This window comes from Glycine max, chromosome 1 (genome assembly GCF_000004515.6).
Source record: "Glycine max cultivar Williams 82 chromosome 1, Glycine_max_v4.0, whole genome shotgun sequence".
Classification (NCBI taxonomy): Eukaryota; Viridiplantae; Streptophyta; class Magnoliopsida; order Fabales; family Fabaceae; genus Glycine; species Glycine max.
In genome coordinates, this window is record NC_016088.4 from 56,719,901 (window position 1) to 56,739,452 (window position 19,552).

General features: G+C 32.2%; 2 protein-coding genes across 4 annotated transcripts; one reads left to right on the forward strand and one right to left on the reverse strand.

The window, feature by feature from the left end:
• Positions 1-3,394: 3,394 nt before the first annotated feature.
• LOC100781272 (transcription factor-like protein DPB) lies at positions 3,395-10,501 on the reverse strand. The gene is made up of 10 exons (XM_003517478.5): positions 9,658-10,501; positions 8,859-9,188; positions 7,047-7,126; positions 6,652-6,695; positions 5,499-5,561; positions 5,269-5,415; positions 5,072-5,140; positions 4,788-4,886; positions 4,129-4,199; positions 3,395-3,904 (listed from the first exon to the last, which is right to left on the reverse strand). The coding sequence occupies exons 2-10, from the start codon at positions 9,080-9,082 to the stop codon at positions 3,685-3,687; spliced, it is 1,017 nt and encodes a 338-aa protein (XP_003517526.1). The 5' UTR covers positions 9,083-9,188; positions 9,658-10,501; the 3' UTR covers positions 3,395-3,684.
• Positions 10,502-11,746: 1,245 nt separating this feature from the next.
• LOC100792788 (uncharacterized) lies at positions 11,747-18,908 on the forward strand. 3 transcript variants are annotated; one of them, XM_006573758.3, is made up of 17 exons: positions 11,748-12,095; positions 12,190-12,518; positions 12,608-12,641; positions 12,772-13,043; positions 13,132-13,198; positions 13,295-13,689; positions 13,755-13,821; positions 14,024-14,238; positions 14,339-14,509; positions 14,613-15,015; positions 15,091-15,191; positions 15,305-15,348; positions 16,469-16,709; positions 16,875-17,022; positions 17,238-17,338; positions 17,423-17,506; positions 18,567-18,704. In XM_006573758.3, the coding sequence occupies exons 1-16, from the start codon at positions 12,050-12,052 to the stop codon at positions 17,477-17,479; spliced, it is 2,691 nt and encodes an 896-aa protein (XP_006573821.1). In that variant the 5' UTR covers positions 11,748-12,049; the 3' UTR covers positions 17,480-17,506; positions 18,567-18,704. The 3 variants fall into 3 exon arrangements, with proteins under 3 accessions (XP_006573820.1, XP_006573821.1, XP_003516729.1); XM_006573757.3 differs by having other exon boundaries at positions 11,747-12,095; positions 17,238-17,506; XM_003516681.4 differs by lacking the exon at positions 17,423-17,506 and having other exon boundaries at positions 11,754-12,095; positions 17,238-17,365; positions 18,567-18,908.
• Positions 18,909-19,552: the final 644 nt, after the last annotated feature.

Consider the following 19,552-nt stretch of genomic DNA (forward strand, 5'->3'; position numbering starts at 1 on the left):
CTTAATCCTCTCAAAGAGGTTGCATTTTAGGTATTCTATTTTTTTTGGTTATTTTTACTTCTTTTTCATAGGGTTCAGGGTTATTTAACATAATTTTTTTTTCTGTCTTATTCATCTCAACAACGGTTGGGTTTTGAGTATTCACTTTTTTTTTTGTGTTATTCCTCTTTTTTGTATTTATTCATCTATAATTTACTATGATATTTTGAAAAAAAAAATTGTTACTGAATTAGTTTTAGAAATAATCATGCATTTCATGTTATTTATAACACACATTTGGAAACCAGCTCTTTATATAGTCGCAAAAGAGGGCAAAACTCTAATTAGTGATGATTAGAAATGGTTTGTGTCACAAATAGAATTGCAGCAAAGTCAACTGTTGAAGTTGTGTAATTTAATGATTTCCATTTACTTTTAGTCGTGTTTCATTCTATTAGAACAATTGATAATATAGTGTTGTTAGTTTTGTTGTAATATTGATTATCATATGCAATAGTGTGGAAATAATGTTCTTTTTACTATCATTTTCCTCTTATGATATCAAGTTTCTATCCCTTTTTATCATCTTTATAAACTCAAATAAAATGTTCATATTTCATTTGGATAATTTATTTGAAAAGAGTGTGAATTTAATATACCTGTCAAGATAAATATTGTATAAATTTGAGAGAGATTATGCATTTAACTACTATTAAAAGATAATAATTTGATAATTATTGCTAATTTTGAAAATTTTAAATAATGTGGCAAATTTTTTTTTGGCGTATAATAGGAATGTTTTATTGCATAAAAATAAATCAATTCTTGAAATACTTCTCTAAAAAAATAACTTATTGCTAAACACTTTTTCGAATTATAAGTTACAATTGAAATTGGTATCAATGTAATATATATGGTTTTTTTTTACGTAAATATATATGGTTAAAAATCTTCATTATTCAAATAGATATAGTATTACCTTATTTGAAGGGTTTTTTTTTATTGGCTCAAAGATTTTTTTTTTAAAAAAAAAAATCAGGATCTCTTGTTCCTATGGTAATTGTCCCACGACAATGGCCAATAGGGCCTGAGTCAAGTCTAGTATATATTTATATCAACGATATAAAAAAAAATATGGTAATTGTCCCACGACAATGGCATTTGGTACATGATAAATTTCTAGTTTTCCATGTTTGGTGAAACGATATTTTTGGGAAATGATTTCATGAGTTTGCTTAATCCTCCTCAAGCAGCTGATTTTTTTTAAAAAAAAAGTAAATTAGCAAGGATAAAAATTAAAAATAGAAAGAAAAGAAAAAAAAAACTAGTGACTTGTAAAGTTTGTTGAAATAGCTTCTAAAAATAAGTTAGAAGTCCCCTTTTAAAACTAGTACTAACTTATAAACAGTTAAATAACAGTTCAATTATTAATCCGCAATTTTTGTCTCTTTTATTTCTTATCCTATATTCACAGTGTAGCATAGATCTGGAAAATTGCTTGGGCTCCAATTAAAACTGAATGTAAAGCCTATTATTATTAAAAAAGAAAGAAAGAGAAGCATCCGTTGGCAATGATGATGATTACCCATAATCGTCTGAGAGAATGGAAACAATTTTCCCATAACTAGCGGAGGGGATGCGTTCCTTCACAAACGCTCAAACCACTCAGAGAACTCCAAATTTCACCCAAGCCATTTCAAAAGCTATACTTCTGAAAATGCCTTTCTGAAATAGCTATTATTATGAAAGGTTTTTATTTGTCCTGAATAGACTATTCTGAATACTAATTGGTGTTTTAGAATATCTATGTATCACTCCAAATAGGCTCCTGGATTGCCTATTATATAATATATATTTGAAAAAAAAAATATTCCAGAATACTAGTTTCGTAATGTATTTAAATGTATTGTGTTGGAAATTATGTTTTTCGGAACATATTTAAATGTGATGTTTTGCAGATTATAAAATGTCACCATTCTGATACTCACGATCACATTCAGGATGCCGTTGTTATCTTACAGATTATTATAACTAATAACTAATTAAAAAGTTTTAAAATTATAACAAAGCATAATTTCTTTCTAGTAGTTCTATTTTTAAGGTAATTTAAAGCAACTTGTATATTTAATGTGTTAAGTTTAAATTTTTCTTCATACAGTTTATACAAAATAAACTAAAATATATTTTTAGTTCATAAATATTTAGTTTGGTTTCTTATTTTAAAAAGTTCAATTTAATTTTTTTATTTTTAAAGTAGTTAAAATGATTCTTCTAAAACAATCATAATTTTTTACTTTGGGAGATAATTTTGATCCTTTTTGACAAATTTAATACATGAAACTTGTCTTATAAAATTCACTTACATGAAAACCACATAATCAAATTGACGTTTGAATCAAGAAGGACAATAAACTTGGTGAAAATCACATAATGAATCACACAATATCTAGGAAAGAATATATTAATTTTTCAATTTTTTGGTTTGACCGTCAATTGGATCCACAGTGGGGCAATTGCCCCGACACAGTATTTTTTTTACTTAATTTGCTAAGTATCTTGTTTTTTTTAGTCTATTTACTTTTTTTTATAATTATTAAAAAATCATACAATAAAATCTTATTTTGAGCTGAATTTTATATAAAATTGATCTCACCAGCCAGTTACGCCAATATTTTTTCATAAATTTGGCATTTTATTTACGCATAGTCAAGTTCAATAGTTGATTATGATAATTAAAACATGCACTTGCAAAGAGTAATTATATTCATGCTATGCCTTAGTGAGATTAAAGTATACCACAAGCTTGTATAAAATTTGTGAATTGTAGATAATTTATAATTTTTTATTTGCAAATGGATAAAAAGCATGAGAAACTTTGCTCTCCACAATCTAATTTTATCATTTGGAATAGTGCAAATATATATTTAACTTTAACGTCTAACAAAAAAGGTTAGTCTCACTATATAACAAACTGAGATCTGAATCACCATTAAATAAAAGTGTTTAATTTAGTATCTGACAATACTTTAAACAAAATTATCTCCAAGAGATGATACATGTACAATACATGGTTCACCAAAAACATTGAAAGTTTTCATCTCCCTACCAAAAAATAACAAATCTAGTTATGCTTTAAACCCTGTAGTCATGTACCCGTACATAGGCGGTATTTGCGATCATAGGAATTTGTCATTAAAACAAAACAGCTAAAATGCTATGCAAACAAAGTCATCATTTGCAATTAAAATCCATTTTTGGCTCGACTTTCAGTTTTAAAAGAAATTATTCATCAACCAAAAATCACATGTTCCATCCTTTTCATATTACACATAAGACGGAATAATTTACACTAAATATCCGTGAAATCCAAAATTAATCCTACGCTGATGTATAACATTCCATGATCTCTATGGGCTAGTACAAACCAATTTCTCTATTATAAGTACAAAAGGGCAAATAATACACAGAAAATGTGGGGAAAAAATCAGTTAAGGTCTTAAGGTAGTAAATATGGATATGGTTAGCAAAGAATTTGCCAAAATCAACCCAGAAGAATATAGACTCATGCATACTGGTTCGCTTCTAACCTACTGAGTGAATTGGCTGTACTGATTAACTATTATGAAGGACAATTAATTACTGACAAATTACTTTACAAAATATACAAACATGCTTAAATAAGGCAATGCAGTACAAAATTGCATATCAATGCTCGTTCTTAACTCTTGCCTTCAATATTCCAGGGAGTGGTGGAGATGAAGGAGGCCTATTTGGAGGGTTTGAAACAGAAGTAGGAACCTGTGCATATATGCTAGAACCTTCACCACCATCTGTAGGATTGTCTGTTGTATTATCATTATGAGATCCCTCACAAAGTTTCATTGCCTTGAGAACATAGTTATCATCATGCAACTCAAAGGGAGTGCTACAGAGAGAAAAACAGAAGAAGACGTAAACATACAAGGAAAAAGATTTTGAATTATAACAAGTTCTAATAATAAAGATGCTATGAAAATGACACATGTTCAGATGTTTGACCATAATAGTATCACTGACGCTTGAATGTATGATACGAAAGAATTAGAATCACTTTCAGAAAGTATATGGGAAAGATAACATCATTACTCTTACAAAAAGAAAGCCAAGTACCTATTGAAATCAAAATGCACAAGCTGCATATCTTCTGATATTTCCACTTCAACAGTTGCATGGGGGCGTGTCTACAATTTCCAAAAGCCAGAAATGATATTTTTATTAAGAACATGTTTGAGTAATAACTCAATCAAATACTTATTCCATAAGCTTTTATCAAATAGGAGTTTATTCATAAGCTTGACTATGAACTTGTTGAAATAAGCAAAATGAACAACATATTATGATAAGTTCTTCCTAAAAATAAAATTAACGAATTTGGAACCCTGCATAATGACCAACTTAACCTGAGTAAAGTGAGCTCAACAGTGTAAATGAATAATATCCTTCGACTGTAATAATAATAATAATAACTACATTTATTTTCAGTTGACAATTTCTAACCAATGTCCATACTCCATAACAATGGTGGAAAAAAAATGATCATAGTTAATTTACCAAAGAAGCAGTAGTGAGGTCTTGTCTGATAATAATTGATTGCATGTAATCTAAACTTTAAGGCTTAAGCCAACTGATTAAGTAAATGCTGACTAGTTACATTAGACTTAAGACTAATATAATGTAAGCATTATCTGACAAATTGAAGATCCAAAGGCGGGAAATGAGAAACAATTTCTAGTGGACAAAATAACCAAAAACAGTACATCATAGCATACCTGCACCAGAATGAAGGGCAAAGATACACCTCCATTGGGAGCATTTCCTGAGCTATATAGTTGCTCATTTCGTTGTATAAGTTTCTGAAGACCTATGTACTACATAAATTAATACAAGAAGTTAGAAAACAGAAACTAATCATTATGGACAAAAATCATATGGCCTTCTTATAAACCAATTGCAAATTTCAAAACCCAAAAAAGAATAAAATCCTTGGGCTTGCAAACTAGTAGGTACAGGAGTTCAATCCCAGATTAAATCCACTAGAAAGAGTAGTCCTTACTTGCTCCTCCAGCTCTTGCAAATAGGCTGCTTTCTTTTCAATTCTATTCCTTAGCCCAAGACGCTCCGACTGTTGAATTGATAATATTAGTTAACATGATCCTTTTATTGTATTTTTAGAATAGCCGAGAGCATCATTGTAAGGAAAGAATAAGCAACTCAGCCAAAAAAGAGTACAACTTAATACTGTTTGCAAACCTTTAGCTCTTCCATATCACTTAGACTAGTACGAGGGAGACCCTTCCATTGTATTTCCTTTTTATCCTTAGAAATAATATCCATTGCCATGAGAACATTCAAAGCATCATACACCCTTCGACGAATGTTTTTCTCATCATATTGTTGCTGTCAAATGTTAACCCCTAAAAAATAAGTCCATAAAATTTAACTTGACATTCAGTCTTAAATAATTTATACGAAGAAAAAACCTGATCAGGAGTTGAAACACCATTGATTGGATCAGCAAATTCAGCCACAAGTTCATCAGCTACCTAAATATAACCACAATCCACATTGAATTTTAAAAAAATAAACTAGGAATAGGTACTATATTTGAGGAATTCAAACCAGAATTTTTGTGACAAGTTGAATTACAAAGAAAGACATGAAACGCACATTCTCAGCAGTTTTTTTTTTTTTTCAGTTTTAGAATATCTATCTTCAGAAAACATTTCCTTACAATACAACTTGTTGGAAACTGTTAATATTCTAGGACGTTGCATTTTATCATTTTATGGTTATTGCTCTTACATGAAATCTCTCTCTGAATTATTATATAAAGTGAAGCTGCTGGGTGCTTCCCAACTGAAGCATTATCTTACAGGTAGTGTTCATTTGCTAAAGCCTACAAGAAAATATATGAAAATGAAACCATGTAAGGATGTATGATGCACATATAACATCAGTTCCTAACCTACATAGTTCTAAATAGCACATAGTTCCCATGCCATATCTACTCCCAATCTACAACAATAGTATCAGGCGGATCATTTTCCTGGTGTAGCATCAATATGCCTCTGTATTTTCTCAGAAGTACCAAGACTTGAGTACTAACAAGTAACAACTCTTGGAAAATCTTAACAATAAAAAAGCAATCATGAGAAGATAACTTCTCTGTGGAATTATATTATGCTATGTGTTCCTCTATGAAATTATATTACATCCTCAATGTAAAGGCTTCCCTTCAACACCATATACAGATTGTAGATCTTGAAGAATTCTCAAGAACATTTTATAGGCATCTAACAAGTCAAGAGCTGCAACTCATAGACTCAGGGATGGTTATGCTTGATGATCAAGAAATTATAAAGAATAAAATAAAATGAATATAAACTCAGGGAATTCTGAGGACAATTCCTTTTTATCCAAAAGTAATTTATTCAGTGCACACAATTTTAAATTAAATACAACACATATTAGAACTTGAAACATGCATGCACACACGCATTGACAAAAATATGTTAAGAAATTAACTGAAAAATGCAGGAGCTATAATATACAATCATTTTACATGCATATAACCTATAAAACTGAAGCCAAAATTAATTTCAGTTTAGCACAAACTGACTTAGATTAACTGACCTCATTGTAAGTTGTTCTTCCCTTGCTTTCTACCTTCTCACACACTGGACAGCCAATAGATGGGAAATAAAGCCAGTAAGGAAATATATCATCATGACCTCCACAAAAATAATGACAACCTAAGGAGCACAAGCAACTAAATACCACAGATTTTTTGTCATTAGTGCATGTTTGGTAAAAGAATATTTCTGTGCAAACAGTTCTCTGAAAAAGCTGGTAAAAAGCAGTTATTCCTTCAAAATAAATTAAACCAAGCACATACTTAGCTTCTTAGCTTCTCCTAATCTGCACAGCAGGCTAATTCAACTTTGAAAGGCCAAAGCCGTTAACTAGAGAAGTCAGTGAACCTTTTCTTTAAAGAACAAAAATATCAAATTGGGTTATAGGTGAAAGACCTTTCATACTAAATTGGCGGAGACCTCTTCCACTCTTATCACCTCCAATAGCACGTTGGCCCCTCTTTTTCTTCTTGCTACTGTTTAAAAATTCATAATGGGTAAGAATCAACCGTATGCATATATATATATATATATATATATATATATATATATATATATATAGAGAGAGAGAGAGAGAGAGAGAGAGAGAGATAGATTTTCATGGCCAATATATGTAACTTAACAGAAAGTTTTTAGTAGATAATTTTAAAAAAGAAAGTACAAAAATTAAAGTTAATATTTCTTACTGCCAAAAAAAACTAAGTTAAGCATAAATACACTTTCCTATCCCTCTATATAACTATAAACAAGCCTCAGATGATTTCCCTGATTCTCAAGAGTATAAGACAAAAAAGAAAAACCTCCCATATCAAGAGACATAAGCAAACTTCTTCGTACCCCATTGCCCAGAGGCTCTTCGCTATGCGAAGGTATGGGGGAGGGATGTTGTACGCAGCCTTACCCTTGCATATGCAAAGAGGCTGTTTCCGGATTCGAACCCATGACCAACAAGTCACCAAGGCACAACTTTACCGCTGCACCAGGGCTCGCCCTCCAGACATAAGCAAACACAAATTTAAAAAAACTCTTAAAGGCCAGGATCACCATCGAACAATATTCACTATTCTACTGCATGCATGCAGATATTCAAAGAGCCTTCTATTAAATTTTTGCCACAAATTCTAAATTGCATCAACAATACAAGTCCTCAATCAGTTTTGGGTGACTCTATGGCATATCATATTTGGCAAATGGTTGACAGACAAACAAACAAAAAAAAGATGGCCATCTGACTATGAGTGTCACAAAACTACAGACTGATATCACATGCATCAAGAATTAAGAATTTCATATATCAGAACATTTCCTCACATTTTTACATTTAAAAGACTACTGCAAGCTTTACGATAAACTGAGAGAGAACAGAGGAGAAAAAGAAGAAGAAGAAAGCTGATATTATTGATCTGAAAAGTTAGTCGGAGTTAGTTACAATTGAGGTATTTATAGACCTCTACACAGCTGAACTAACCATAACTGATTCTAACTAATCCTAACTGAATTCTAACTAACTGATCCTATTAAGATGCAGTTAGAAAAGTCCTTACACTCCCTGAATTACTGACTAACACTAGATGGGTGTTGTTAACAAAAGCTAACAGCCCTTACAATCAATATAAAAAACTGTTTTCACAATTATACATTTACATACACTGATACAAGCCTTGAGCTCAGAGAGAGCTTGTTCTTCAAAATGCAATTGTAGAGGAAGACAAGTCTTTGAATGGATTCATAGATACAAATGGAAAAGCAAAAATCACATGATAATGCTTTTGTTTTATCTGAACATCTAATAGGTCTAATATTTCCACCAAGTGGGTTCTCTAGGAAAATGAAAGCAGCAGAAGTAATTATAAGGGCATAAGAGAAGACCAGCTGATTATTTATTTTAAGACTGCTAACAAAGAGAAAGCTTTGAAACATTTGTCACACTAGTATCCTTCACAGGAATTCAAAAGATATTTTGATGATCTGAAAATGAGTGTGTTTTAACTATTTTCCTTTTCTAATTTGATCTTTACAAAATTATATCAGCAAACATTTAATAAATTGTTTGTTAGCAAATGACCCAAAACAATGTTTATTTGAAAGGTATATTCATGGGAAAATGTCAAACCCTTCAAAAGAAAATTTATAAGTCAAATAGCATCTGCATCATAGCACATCGCATAATTATTCATTTACCACAAGCTCAAAGGATAGAGAACTCACGCAACTGCACCCTGTGATCCAGCATCATCACCATGTATGTCAAGATGGTTTAACCTAAGAAAAGTGCTATCACTAGCAGGTGTTGCCATTGTCTGTTCACTCCGGCTGGATGGAGACCCCAAACTTCTGCTTGTTGACATTGATTGACCTGAGATAGTGGTTCCACGGCCTTGCATCTCCTCATCCTCTTCCTCCCAAAATGTTTGCTGGGGTTGTGTTCCCATGTTGGTAAGTTGCTTACCTCAAGGCCTGGCAATAAATCCTACCAAGGGAAACTGAATTCAATTGAACAGGAGTTGACGTAAAGCCAAACTACTCAGTATGAACTCTCTGCACAAACCATTCGAGTTTCGAGCATCAGCATCAGAAATCAGCATGAGATAAAATGTAAAAAAAGGTGTAAAAGGAGAAAATCATCTAGCATCCACCACATTGCTAACATAAGACGCGCACATAATCCATTAACTGGTTCCACACTCATTCATACTGATATAATGAAACTGTATAAATAGTGAGAAGTTGCATTTCTACAACAGCAAGCGATAAGAAGAATAAAAAATAGCACAGCAAGTGTTGTATGAATAATAAACAAAAAACAAACAATTTTGATAAGACCTGTCCAAATAATTGTTTAAAAGCGTTATCCGATAAGAGAACGAATCTGAGAAATTTAAGAAGCCATAATTGAGAAAAGGAGGAAAATAAAATTGACAAATTAGCTTCCCCTAAATGTTAGTTATCAACACCAAAGCGAGGAGGTGAATGAAAAAATCCACAAATTAAGGCTATGAACACTCACCAAAGACGTTGAGCAGTGACGACTACAGAGTCAGAGAAGACCTAATGTTGAAGATGAAGCGAAAGAGAGAGGGACCACCGGAACAAGTGTTTGCGTGTACGAGAGAGAAAGAGAAGACATGAGCAAGCTTAGGTTTTAGCGTGCTTTAAAAACCGAACCGGACCGGAACAGTAAACCGGTTCATAATTAAAAACGGCGAGAATTTTATTTTCATAAATAACCAATATTATTATGGAACCGAAGCTCAAGCGAAAGAGACGTAAGGTACGAGAGTTCCGTCGCCGGCAGCACCGCAACTCCCGAACTCACACCGCAGGTAAAGAAGACTTGTGGCTAATTAGTGATTTGTCTTTACTTAATTTCTTCTTTAATGATTGATTGGTGATTTGATATCGCTTGATGCAATAATCGTCGAATGAACGGAGAAACGAAATCATTAATGTATCAAAATGGTGATCAACGCTCACTTCGTGTCATTAGCTGAAATGCTGAATGGTACAGTGAGGGAAAATACTCATCCCCTTCCCACTTTAAAGGGGACGGTACGTGAGATGATTGAATTTTGGATCTTGTGAACCTTTCAGGCTTGAGAATTGCTTAGCATTTTTCCAAAATGTGGAAAATACCAAATGTTACAAATACAGTAGAACTTTTCCATTTTTGCAGCGACATTTTTTTCTCGTACAATTTCCGTCACTTAGTGTAATTTGATTTTGTTAGGGGTGGGGTGGTTTGAAAGCATTTGATTTCCGGGGTGTACGTGTATTTATTAAGAGTATATGATAATTTTTTATCGATCTTTCGTCGGAAAAAAAGTAACAAAAAAAATATATATATTGGACTTACGGATTCCCAATCTATGGATCATAAGATTTTTTTTCTTTAAAAGTATAATTTAAATTAAATTAATGATTTAAGAAAGAATTAAATTTGTATCACCTATATTATTAATATAACATTCAACTCAGTTAATAAACAAATTATGTTATAAACAAATAGTTAATTTATATAATAAATTATGTTATAAACAATTTATAATACTAAAATATTTAATTTATATTTAATGTATATGTAAATTTATATAATAAATTTTGTGATGATTATTTTTTTTATAATAATTAATTTGTTTATATATATAAATTATAAATAAAAATGATAGGTTTAATAAATATTTACATATGTAAAAAATATCAAATTTATTTAATTATCAATTACTATAAAAAATATCTAAATACATCATTCAATAAATATCATATTTATTTAATTTTTAATCATTATAATAAACATTTAAATACATTATTCAATTAAATATCAAATTTGTTTAATTATCAAATTTTGTAAATAAATTAAATGAATAAAAAATATCAAAAAAAAATAATTTTAAAAAAATTAAAACATATGGATTCATAAATAAATTTTAAATCTTAAATTTTGATTTCAATATCTTTTATAACTACCCATTTAATATATTTTTAAATTTAATTTCAATCATTATCTTAAACTAACAATCTTATTATATTTTAAATTTTAGTTTCAATATTTTTCATAACTACAAAATCAAATATATTTTTAAATTTGATTTCAATCATTATTTTAAACTAACAATCTTATCATATTTTAAATTTTAAATTTTGGTTTCAATATTTTTTATAACTATAAAATCAAATATATAACAATATTGGTTTCCATATTTTTAATATATTTTTTATAACTACTAAATCATTATCTTAAACTAACAATATGATTATATCTTAAATTTTGATTTTCATATTTTTTATAACAATATTGAAAATTAATTGTTTCACCAATTTAATCTTAATTTTAACCATCTAATCTTAATTTTAGCACTCTAATCTTAATTCTAGTAATAACTAATATATTGTTAAATTTGATTTCAATCATTATCTTAAACTAACCATCTTATCATATTTTAAACTTTGGTTTCAATTTTTTTTATAACTACTAAATCAAATATATAATAATTTTAGTTTCAATATTTTTAATATATTTTTTATAACTACTAAATCATTATCTTAAACTAATCATGAGTGATCCGTATACCCCCAACGGCGTCGTTTGTAGTGAATATGGGCCTATTTGGGATCTGGCCTGCTGGGCCCAATTCCATCGTGATGGTGCCACGAGCAGACAGGTACGAACGCACTAATGCGGACGCATAGATATAAGAACACATTTTTTTTTTTTTTTCTAATTACAGAATTATTACTCTTCTTTGTCTTGTCTTCTCTGTTGGGAGCAACGTTGCTAGCTTTGATTTCATACTCTTTCTGTCTGCTAAGTTTGTTATATAGATAGGTCCAACTTTCTTGTTTGGTTCTAGATTTGGGTTTGTTGCAAACAAGGGAAACTATGCGTCCTAATTAGTTGCCTCATGGATCCTTTTGATGATATTCTACCAGTGGCTCCTACCGCACGTAGTAAGTGCCTTGACCCCAATGATACTGGAAGTGGGAAAGCTTCTTTTTTTTTCATCATGCTTATGTCATGTGGTTTTATTATATTCTTCTGTAGCTCGGCCGGGTGCCAAGTTTATTCCAAAGGCCAAATCGAAACAGCTTCCTCGAAAGGAAATACCGGTGTCAGAACATGCCACCTCATCTAAGGATGGAATTTTGGGGAATGAATGTCAAAATGCAGTTGCTTCAGCGGAAGAGTCTAAGGGGTTCATTCATCATACACAGGTAGAAATTCCAAATTCGGGGGATTCCACAAATTCTAAACAAGCTAGTGTGAAAGGAGATACTGCAGCCTTGGTGGATGATTCCACAATCACAGCATCTGAAGTTGATGCTAATCAGAATTCTATAAACTTTTTAAAACCAGCATGTGAGGTTACTGAGGTAAATGTCATTTTTTATTGATGATTATATTGATTCAATCTTAACATGTATTTGTAACCTATTTTTCCTTAAATTGTTTTCAATTTTAGGGAGATCCAGTAGACTTTGAGGGGGTCAATAATGGTAAGTTATGCGCACTCACATTGCTTGTCTGTGAGAAACCACTCTTCTTCATCTTGGACTTGTACAAGTCACAATGTGAGTCATCAATTAAATTTTGTTTGATTAATTTTGTATCTCTCACGTGATTTAGGCACAACACAACCAGTTCACCATGCTAATGCTGTAGAAAATGAATTGAATAATGTGGCTGCTCCATCTCCAACTTGCTCAACCATAGATAGGATGAAAGAACAACCTAAAAATGGGGAAGATTCATTTCTTGATAGCAACAAATGTTTGGAACTTATTGACAATTCAATCCTAGTTGGAATGGATTTGGGCTTCAAAAGTTCTTCAGATGATAAGATTGCAATAATTCAGAGCAACTTTGATTTAAAGTCAAACTTTTGTAAAAAACAAGAGGTGGATTTTTTTAATTTGCTGTCTTGTTTCCATTTAATTCTACTGGTTAAGATGGACATGATCAACTTATGGAGGGAATACATTTCAGGGAGTATCTGCAGAATTTGAATTGGATCCTTTCAGCAACATCCTCCCTAATCCTGTTGCTAGGAATGGTTAGTGATATTGATGATTTGTAAATAATTTAATATTTTTTGTATCACTGAAAAGAGGAGCTATCTGTATTATTTTTTATTTTTTTTTTACTGTAGTTCATAAATTTAAACCCAAGATTAAGCCACGACCTAGAGCAGGCAATGTGCCAGCAATTGCTTCTGATTCATCTAATGTTAGGATGGAAAAATCTGTTGAGTTGCCTACATCTTGCACAAACAACTTTCAATCTTTTCTGTCTTGTGGTGATGGCAGTGGTGGAGTAAACCAATCAACCAGTTTACCTTTGCCAACATCAGAAATTCTTAGGACAACTGAATTACCCAAGAAGTTTGATGATAGTAGCTCAAGTATTCCATTTTCTGAAGACAATAAGAGCTTGGCAGCTGCAATTCCTTCCCAGCTGGATTCCCCAAATGTAATGCTTTCAGAGGATGCAGTTCATAATGGAACTACAGATTGGTCTTCTAGTTTTCGTAAATCACCCGGAGAGGTAATGGAAAAATTAATATCGGTTGTTATTCTATTCCATTAATTTGCTAAACATTGTACTTACAGGCTGCGGACATTTTTTCTGGGCTGGAATCCCTTCATGACTTTATCACCCAAGCTGCCACTGGTACAGGTGAGTTACTATATTCCTTGTGATTTACCAAATTACATCAACTCTTTTCATACTTCTTCATTTTAGGTTTCAAGAGCACCACTTGTATTGTGCTGCTGCCTTTAAATCTCACTGTTATGGTTGACTGGCTCCCAGCCAACTGTAATTTGTAAGTATGTGACCATGGGTTTTTCAGTGGTGATTGGAAAAAATTTGTGTGTAGGTAAACCAGCCCTTCATTCTTTCAATGGGAAGAGTGGAGAAGAAAATTTTGTCACACCTGCTTCTAGTTCTATTAACTCTTTTGGGGAATGTGATATTACCCAAGCTCAAAGGTGTCCTGAGTATCATACCCCCCAAGATTCATTAACCTTCAATGAAGCCGCAGTCCTCAATGAGGATAATACTCACTCTAGCAATAGGAGGTCGGAAACAGAGGTGAAGTTTATATTCAAAGATATGATAATTTTATGTTAGTTCTAAATAACTAATTGCATTTTTATTGAATAATGTTGATCATGATTATTATTGGTATCAGGAAATTGTGGACTTGAATCCTGCCTGCGCGGGTGATGATGTGATTGATTATCAATTCATGAAATCTGGCAAAGATCCAACTGGAATTCCAGTGCATGAAGAGTTGACAAATGCTGCAGATAGTCCCACATTGGCTGATTTTTTGCATGCAGATGTTACAAGGGAAAAAGAAGTAAATATCAGTTACTGTGACTTCTTTTCTTTTCTTTTTTCATTTTTCTGATTTTAGAATCTGATTGTATATAACTTTTCATGTCATTTACCATTCTTGTCAGGATTCTAATAAGAGAAAAAATGATGGTTCAACATCATGTTCTCTAAGGAAGAAGAGAAGATTTATTGCTGGTGAGGAGGATAAAGGTGCTAAAACCTCAAGGCAGCTGAGAAAACAAGCAGCTCATAAACCTGCAAACAGTTCATTCAATGAGGATGTTGAAGATAATAATGACCTTGACCCTCCTTATAATTCTAATGGAGATGAACTTCAAGAAAATGATGACGACTATGAAGTCAATTATCCATCCAGGAAGAAAAGAGTATCAAAAAGTTCACAGAAGAAATCTATGGCTAAAAGTGGAAAAACATCTCAAAAGCCTAAGAAGGCTTATGAAGATTTAGAAAAAACTGAGGAACCTCTCAAAAAGTTCTCTCATTCAACCCGACGAAAAAAAAGATGCGGTAGAACTTACTAGACTGTTTATTTAATTTTCATCTTTGGTGATATACTTATGCAGAAGTGTTTCCTTTTCCCAGTGGACAAGGCTCTACTGGAAATTCCTGAGGATGAACTTGATCGTTTAAGAATACCTATTAAAGATATTATTTTACTTGAAGAACATAGGGAGCGGCTGGCGGTGTGTATACTCTATTCTAATCCTTTTGTTGCAATGCCTAACAATTGTTATTCTCATAGTATGGCACTATGGCTTAAAGTTTCACCAACTGTTCCATTTGTTTTCCTATGTAGAAAAAAGAGGCGATGACTTCAAATATTTCTTCCACCAATCAAAGGTACTTAGCTTTAGTAAGTGTTTACATTTACATTTTATTTAATTTTCTGGTAATATTTATCTTTTTCTAATATGAACTATATAATTATATTGCAAAATCAACTTATTTTGAAAAATATACTGGTGTAAACATCCTATTTACTACAATGTCTCTGTAATTCTTAAGCAGAATTATCCTATTGAATTAAGGGATATCCGAAAAAATGGAGAAACTTTCAATAAAGGGAATTTCATGTTCCTTTTTATCCTTGGAGGCATATGAGTGCCCTGCACAAAATCCATCTGATAGCTTAAATTGCATCTTCTCCCTTTCAATGATTCTATGAATTCCTTCACCAATTTGTCCTAATGGGTTTTGACTGAATGGATTGGCATTCTGTCGTACTGCACTATTTCAATTGCTACTTTTGTTGGCTACTGTTGGGCTGAGGGCATGAGTCATGGAGGTTGATAGATGTGATAGTGGTTTTTCTTCCACCAGTCCATGATGATGGGAGGAGGTTCTGGATGTTGACTAAGTTTGGATGTAAAAAAATCTAACATTTTATCTGTTGGATGGGCTGCCATGGTTTTTGCGGTGCTGCTAGGTGTAATTTGAAATTGGAGATAGGGAAAGTTGGGTTAGGTTAAGGAGAGGGATAAGGGGAATTGTTAAGGGCAAGGTGGGAAAAACAGAAAAGTCTAGGTGGATATTTAAATGACATGGCATGTTTTTATTGGTGGGGCATGAATTGAGACACACTAACGGGACAGGTGATTTAAATCCATTAAGTTTAGGGCAATGAGGGTAAGATCCTTTATATTTTTGGTATAATGGTATTCATCAAGGTACTTCATGCTGTTGGCTAACTTTTTAGTATTTGAGAACAAAATGGAAAAGTGAAACATTATATAGAAAATGCACTGCATATTATCCAATGGCTGTTGTTACTTGTTACTGTCTCTTTTTGAGTGCCATGTGGACTAGTAAATAAATTTCAGTTTGCATAATATTTATTTGCATTGGTGGAGATTCTCTTCATGAGGTCACTGCATATTATCCATTGACTGTTGTTACTATCTCCATTGAGTCACGTGTGGACTAGTAAATAATTTTCAGTATGCATAATATTTATCTGCAGTGGTGGAGATTCTCTTCATGAGGCTGGTGCTTATAATGAGGGGGCTTATAATGAGGGAGCTTATGATGATGGAGCTTATAATGACGGGGAGTTCTTAGGTTCAGAAGATGGTAGAGACCCATATGATGATCAGGCCAATGAAGGGATTGCGTCAACTTCTGTTTTACTGAATTACCAGTCTTTCAGGGAAAAGACACCTAGGGGGAAATGGTCAAAACAAGAAACTGAACTGTTTTATGAGGTATTTGTGTAATTCTCACAAGATGTCTGGCATTTTTTTTCTCTCTTAAACACAACTATTCGCATGGTAACTTGGTTTTTTCTTGGGGTTGGGAGGAGGGGGATGGAACAAAGAGCTGTACATTACAGTAAATTACCTAATTCCTTTATTTTTATTTTGATATAGGCTGTTAGGGAGATGGGCACAGATTTTTCTATGATACAAGAGATTTTCTTCCCTAATAAATCACGGCATCAAATTAAGTTGAAGTACAAGAATGAAGAGCGGCAGCAGCCTTTACAGTTAACTGATGCTGTAAATAACCGTGCAAAAGGTTTTGCCATTTAATTACTGTTTTGTGCTGTTCTCTGCCAGACTAATGTGTTTATTGTTTAAGCAATCCAGAAATGATCCTCAATATTACTTCTATGACTTGTTTAACTTATCATGGCATATATAAGTTTAGAATGGTTAACTTCATTGCTTTTCATTTACTCTTTGATGTGCAAAATAGTTATTCTAAAGTAAATTTATACTCCTTTCTTGTAGATCACCCTCATTCTAAGTTGTTTATTGAACGACTACAACTAGCTTCTGCCAAGGCAGAAGACCCCTGTAGAGATGCCTCAGATTTCGTGATGGCGGAGGAGGTTGTGGACCTAACAGCTGGAACTAATGTATGCACTTTTGGCCTGTTCAGTTTATCTTTTAATATCTCCCTTCTTTTAGTGCAGATAATTGATGATTTCACTGGCGGCTTATTTATCAGAGAAATATTCTTAATTGCATGATGTTTGCCTGTGGGGATGTGGAACATAGTAGGTCCATCTACAAAAATTAACATTTTTACTTGGTTCTGACCTTCATTTCCTAAATGCGTTTGTGAGGTTTAAAGCTTTTTCTACCCTAAGTCATTAGTTCAATGCTGATATCTTTGGCTTTAAAGCTCAGATGGCCAAGTTACTTATAGTATATTGCTGCAAGGGTGATAGATAACTTGCCTTGATTATTTTCTTTTTAAAGAAAAGCAAATTTAGTTCTATTTGTGCAATTTAGCAAATTTGGCAGTGTTCATAAATCCTCCAAGGGATTTTAATTCAAATGCAAAAAGAAGAAAAACAGGTTTAGAAACGGAGCTCAGAAAGCAAACATAATTGAGTACGCAGAGGAACACCCTGAACCAATTGTGGGTTGTGGGCTGTGCACATCGATATATAACTGAAAACTTGTTACACCAATATGCTTGGCATGAGATTTCCTTTGTGTCCATGAAGCATAGGGATATAGGAACCATATTCCACTTCACTATCCTGCCTGTATGTATGATTTGACCATATTTGGGTTTTCCTTTTGGGGTGCTGCTCCAAACTCAGTTTTGTGACATGTTTGGTTACGCTTAAAAGTATGTTTACACATTAAATTTTTACCTGAAAACTCAGTTTTGTAGAAGTAAGATTGTTTTGGCAAACGGTTAATTGTAAGCTTTAATCCGAACATACACAGACAATATAATTGTCACAACTTCCACTTCTTAATGATTGATTGAGGATATCCTTAATTTGCCCACACACTGGTAACCTTATGACGTCTAAGGGTATATTTGGTAGTTAGATTTTAGAGGGAAAAGGAAGGGAGAGCAAATACTTTACTTTTAAATTAAGATAGTTATATAATCGTAAAAATAAATAAAATATCAACACATTAAATTTATTATGTTAATCTATTACTATATTTTGTTTATTTTAAAAAATTATTAAATTAGAGTATATTTATTAGAGATGAAAAATTAGTGCTCCGGACATCATAACTCAGATTCTCTAATGTTCTATTCCGTAATTGGCCGTGCTAATTTCCATAAATTGTTTTATCTAAATGAAGGAAGAGGTTGCGGAGGTTGCAACAACAAAGGAGGATGCAGATGTTAAAGAACAGGAAGATTCTGTAGCAGTTCCTAGTCCAGAGCAATCTGATGACAGTGAGGATGACTTTCAAAGATGGTCTCAGTACAAAAGTGGCTATCAGTGATTAGTGATAGAGAATGAGATATAAATTATTTTTATCTCATTTATTTTTCATTATAGTTAATGTGAAATTCTTTTAATTGCTCAATAGTGAAATCATTTTTCCATCTTCCGATCCCATAGTCCAGGGCATTTATTATTTTTTTTTTCAATTTTGCATACAGTATTTTTCTGAAGAATGTATTGTGAATTTGTAATCTACATGCGACTTCATTAATTCCGTATATAAAGAAAGAAAAAACCTCTTAAGTAACTATCCAGTTTATTATCTAGTAACTGCCCATATAAATAATGGTGGGAAATTTTTGTTATTCGTGCTTAGCATAATAGATTTTAAGGGGTGATTCTTTTAAAGATTTTGTCTTTAAAATTCAGCAGAAAATCTACTAGAACAGTATTTTAGAATTAAAAAGATATTTAACTACCAGGGGAGTTCTAATATTTAGTCTCTTAAATGAGTGATTAGATTAGAATCAGGATTTGACTCCTATGTTGTTTCTTCTCATGTTATTCTTGTGTTGTCTTTTTAAAATCATACAGTTTTCATGATTTTTAAAATTAAATGTCACCATTAAATATTAATACAGTTGTTATGTATTATTATTTTGATAGGGCAACACAGGAACAACATAGAGAGGGATGATAGAGAAACCAAATTCATTAGTCTCATGAGTACTCGTGAAACTTTGGGAGATAAAAGATTGGCTGTCATTTGATTGTGAAGATATAGGAGACAAAGAGAGAAATTTTAAAATTATGTGTGGATCGTATGCCTTCTTTTCTCTGCATTAATTCAAATATTTTTTTTCAATTCTTTTATATTCTTCTCTCTTTCACACAACC

Coding starts and splice junctions, on each gene's coding strand:
- LOC100781272 (XM_003517478.5), bottom strand. CDS start 9,082: ATGGGAACACAACCCCAGCAAACATTTTGGGAGGAAGAGGATGAGGAG. Junction 5,416..5,498: donor GTGTTTCAACTCCTGATCAG/GTTTTTTCTTCG, acceptor AACATTTGACAG/CAACAATATGATGAGAAAAA. Junction 5,141..5,268: donor GTGATATGGAAGAGCTAAAG/GTTTGCAAACAG, acceptor TCAATTCAACAG/TCGGAGCGTCTTGGGCTAAG.
- LOC100792788 (XM_003516681.4), top strand. CDS start 12,050: ATGGATCCTTTTGATGATATTCTACCAGTGGCTCCTACCGCACGTA. Junction 13,199..13,294: donor TAATCCTGTTGCTAGGAATG/GTTAGTGATATT, acceptor TTTTTACTGTAG/TTCATAAATTTAAACCCAAG. Junction 14,239..14,338: donor ATAGGAGGTCGGAAACAGAG/GTGAAGTTTATA, acceptor TATTGGTATCAG/GAAATTGTGGACTTGAATCC.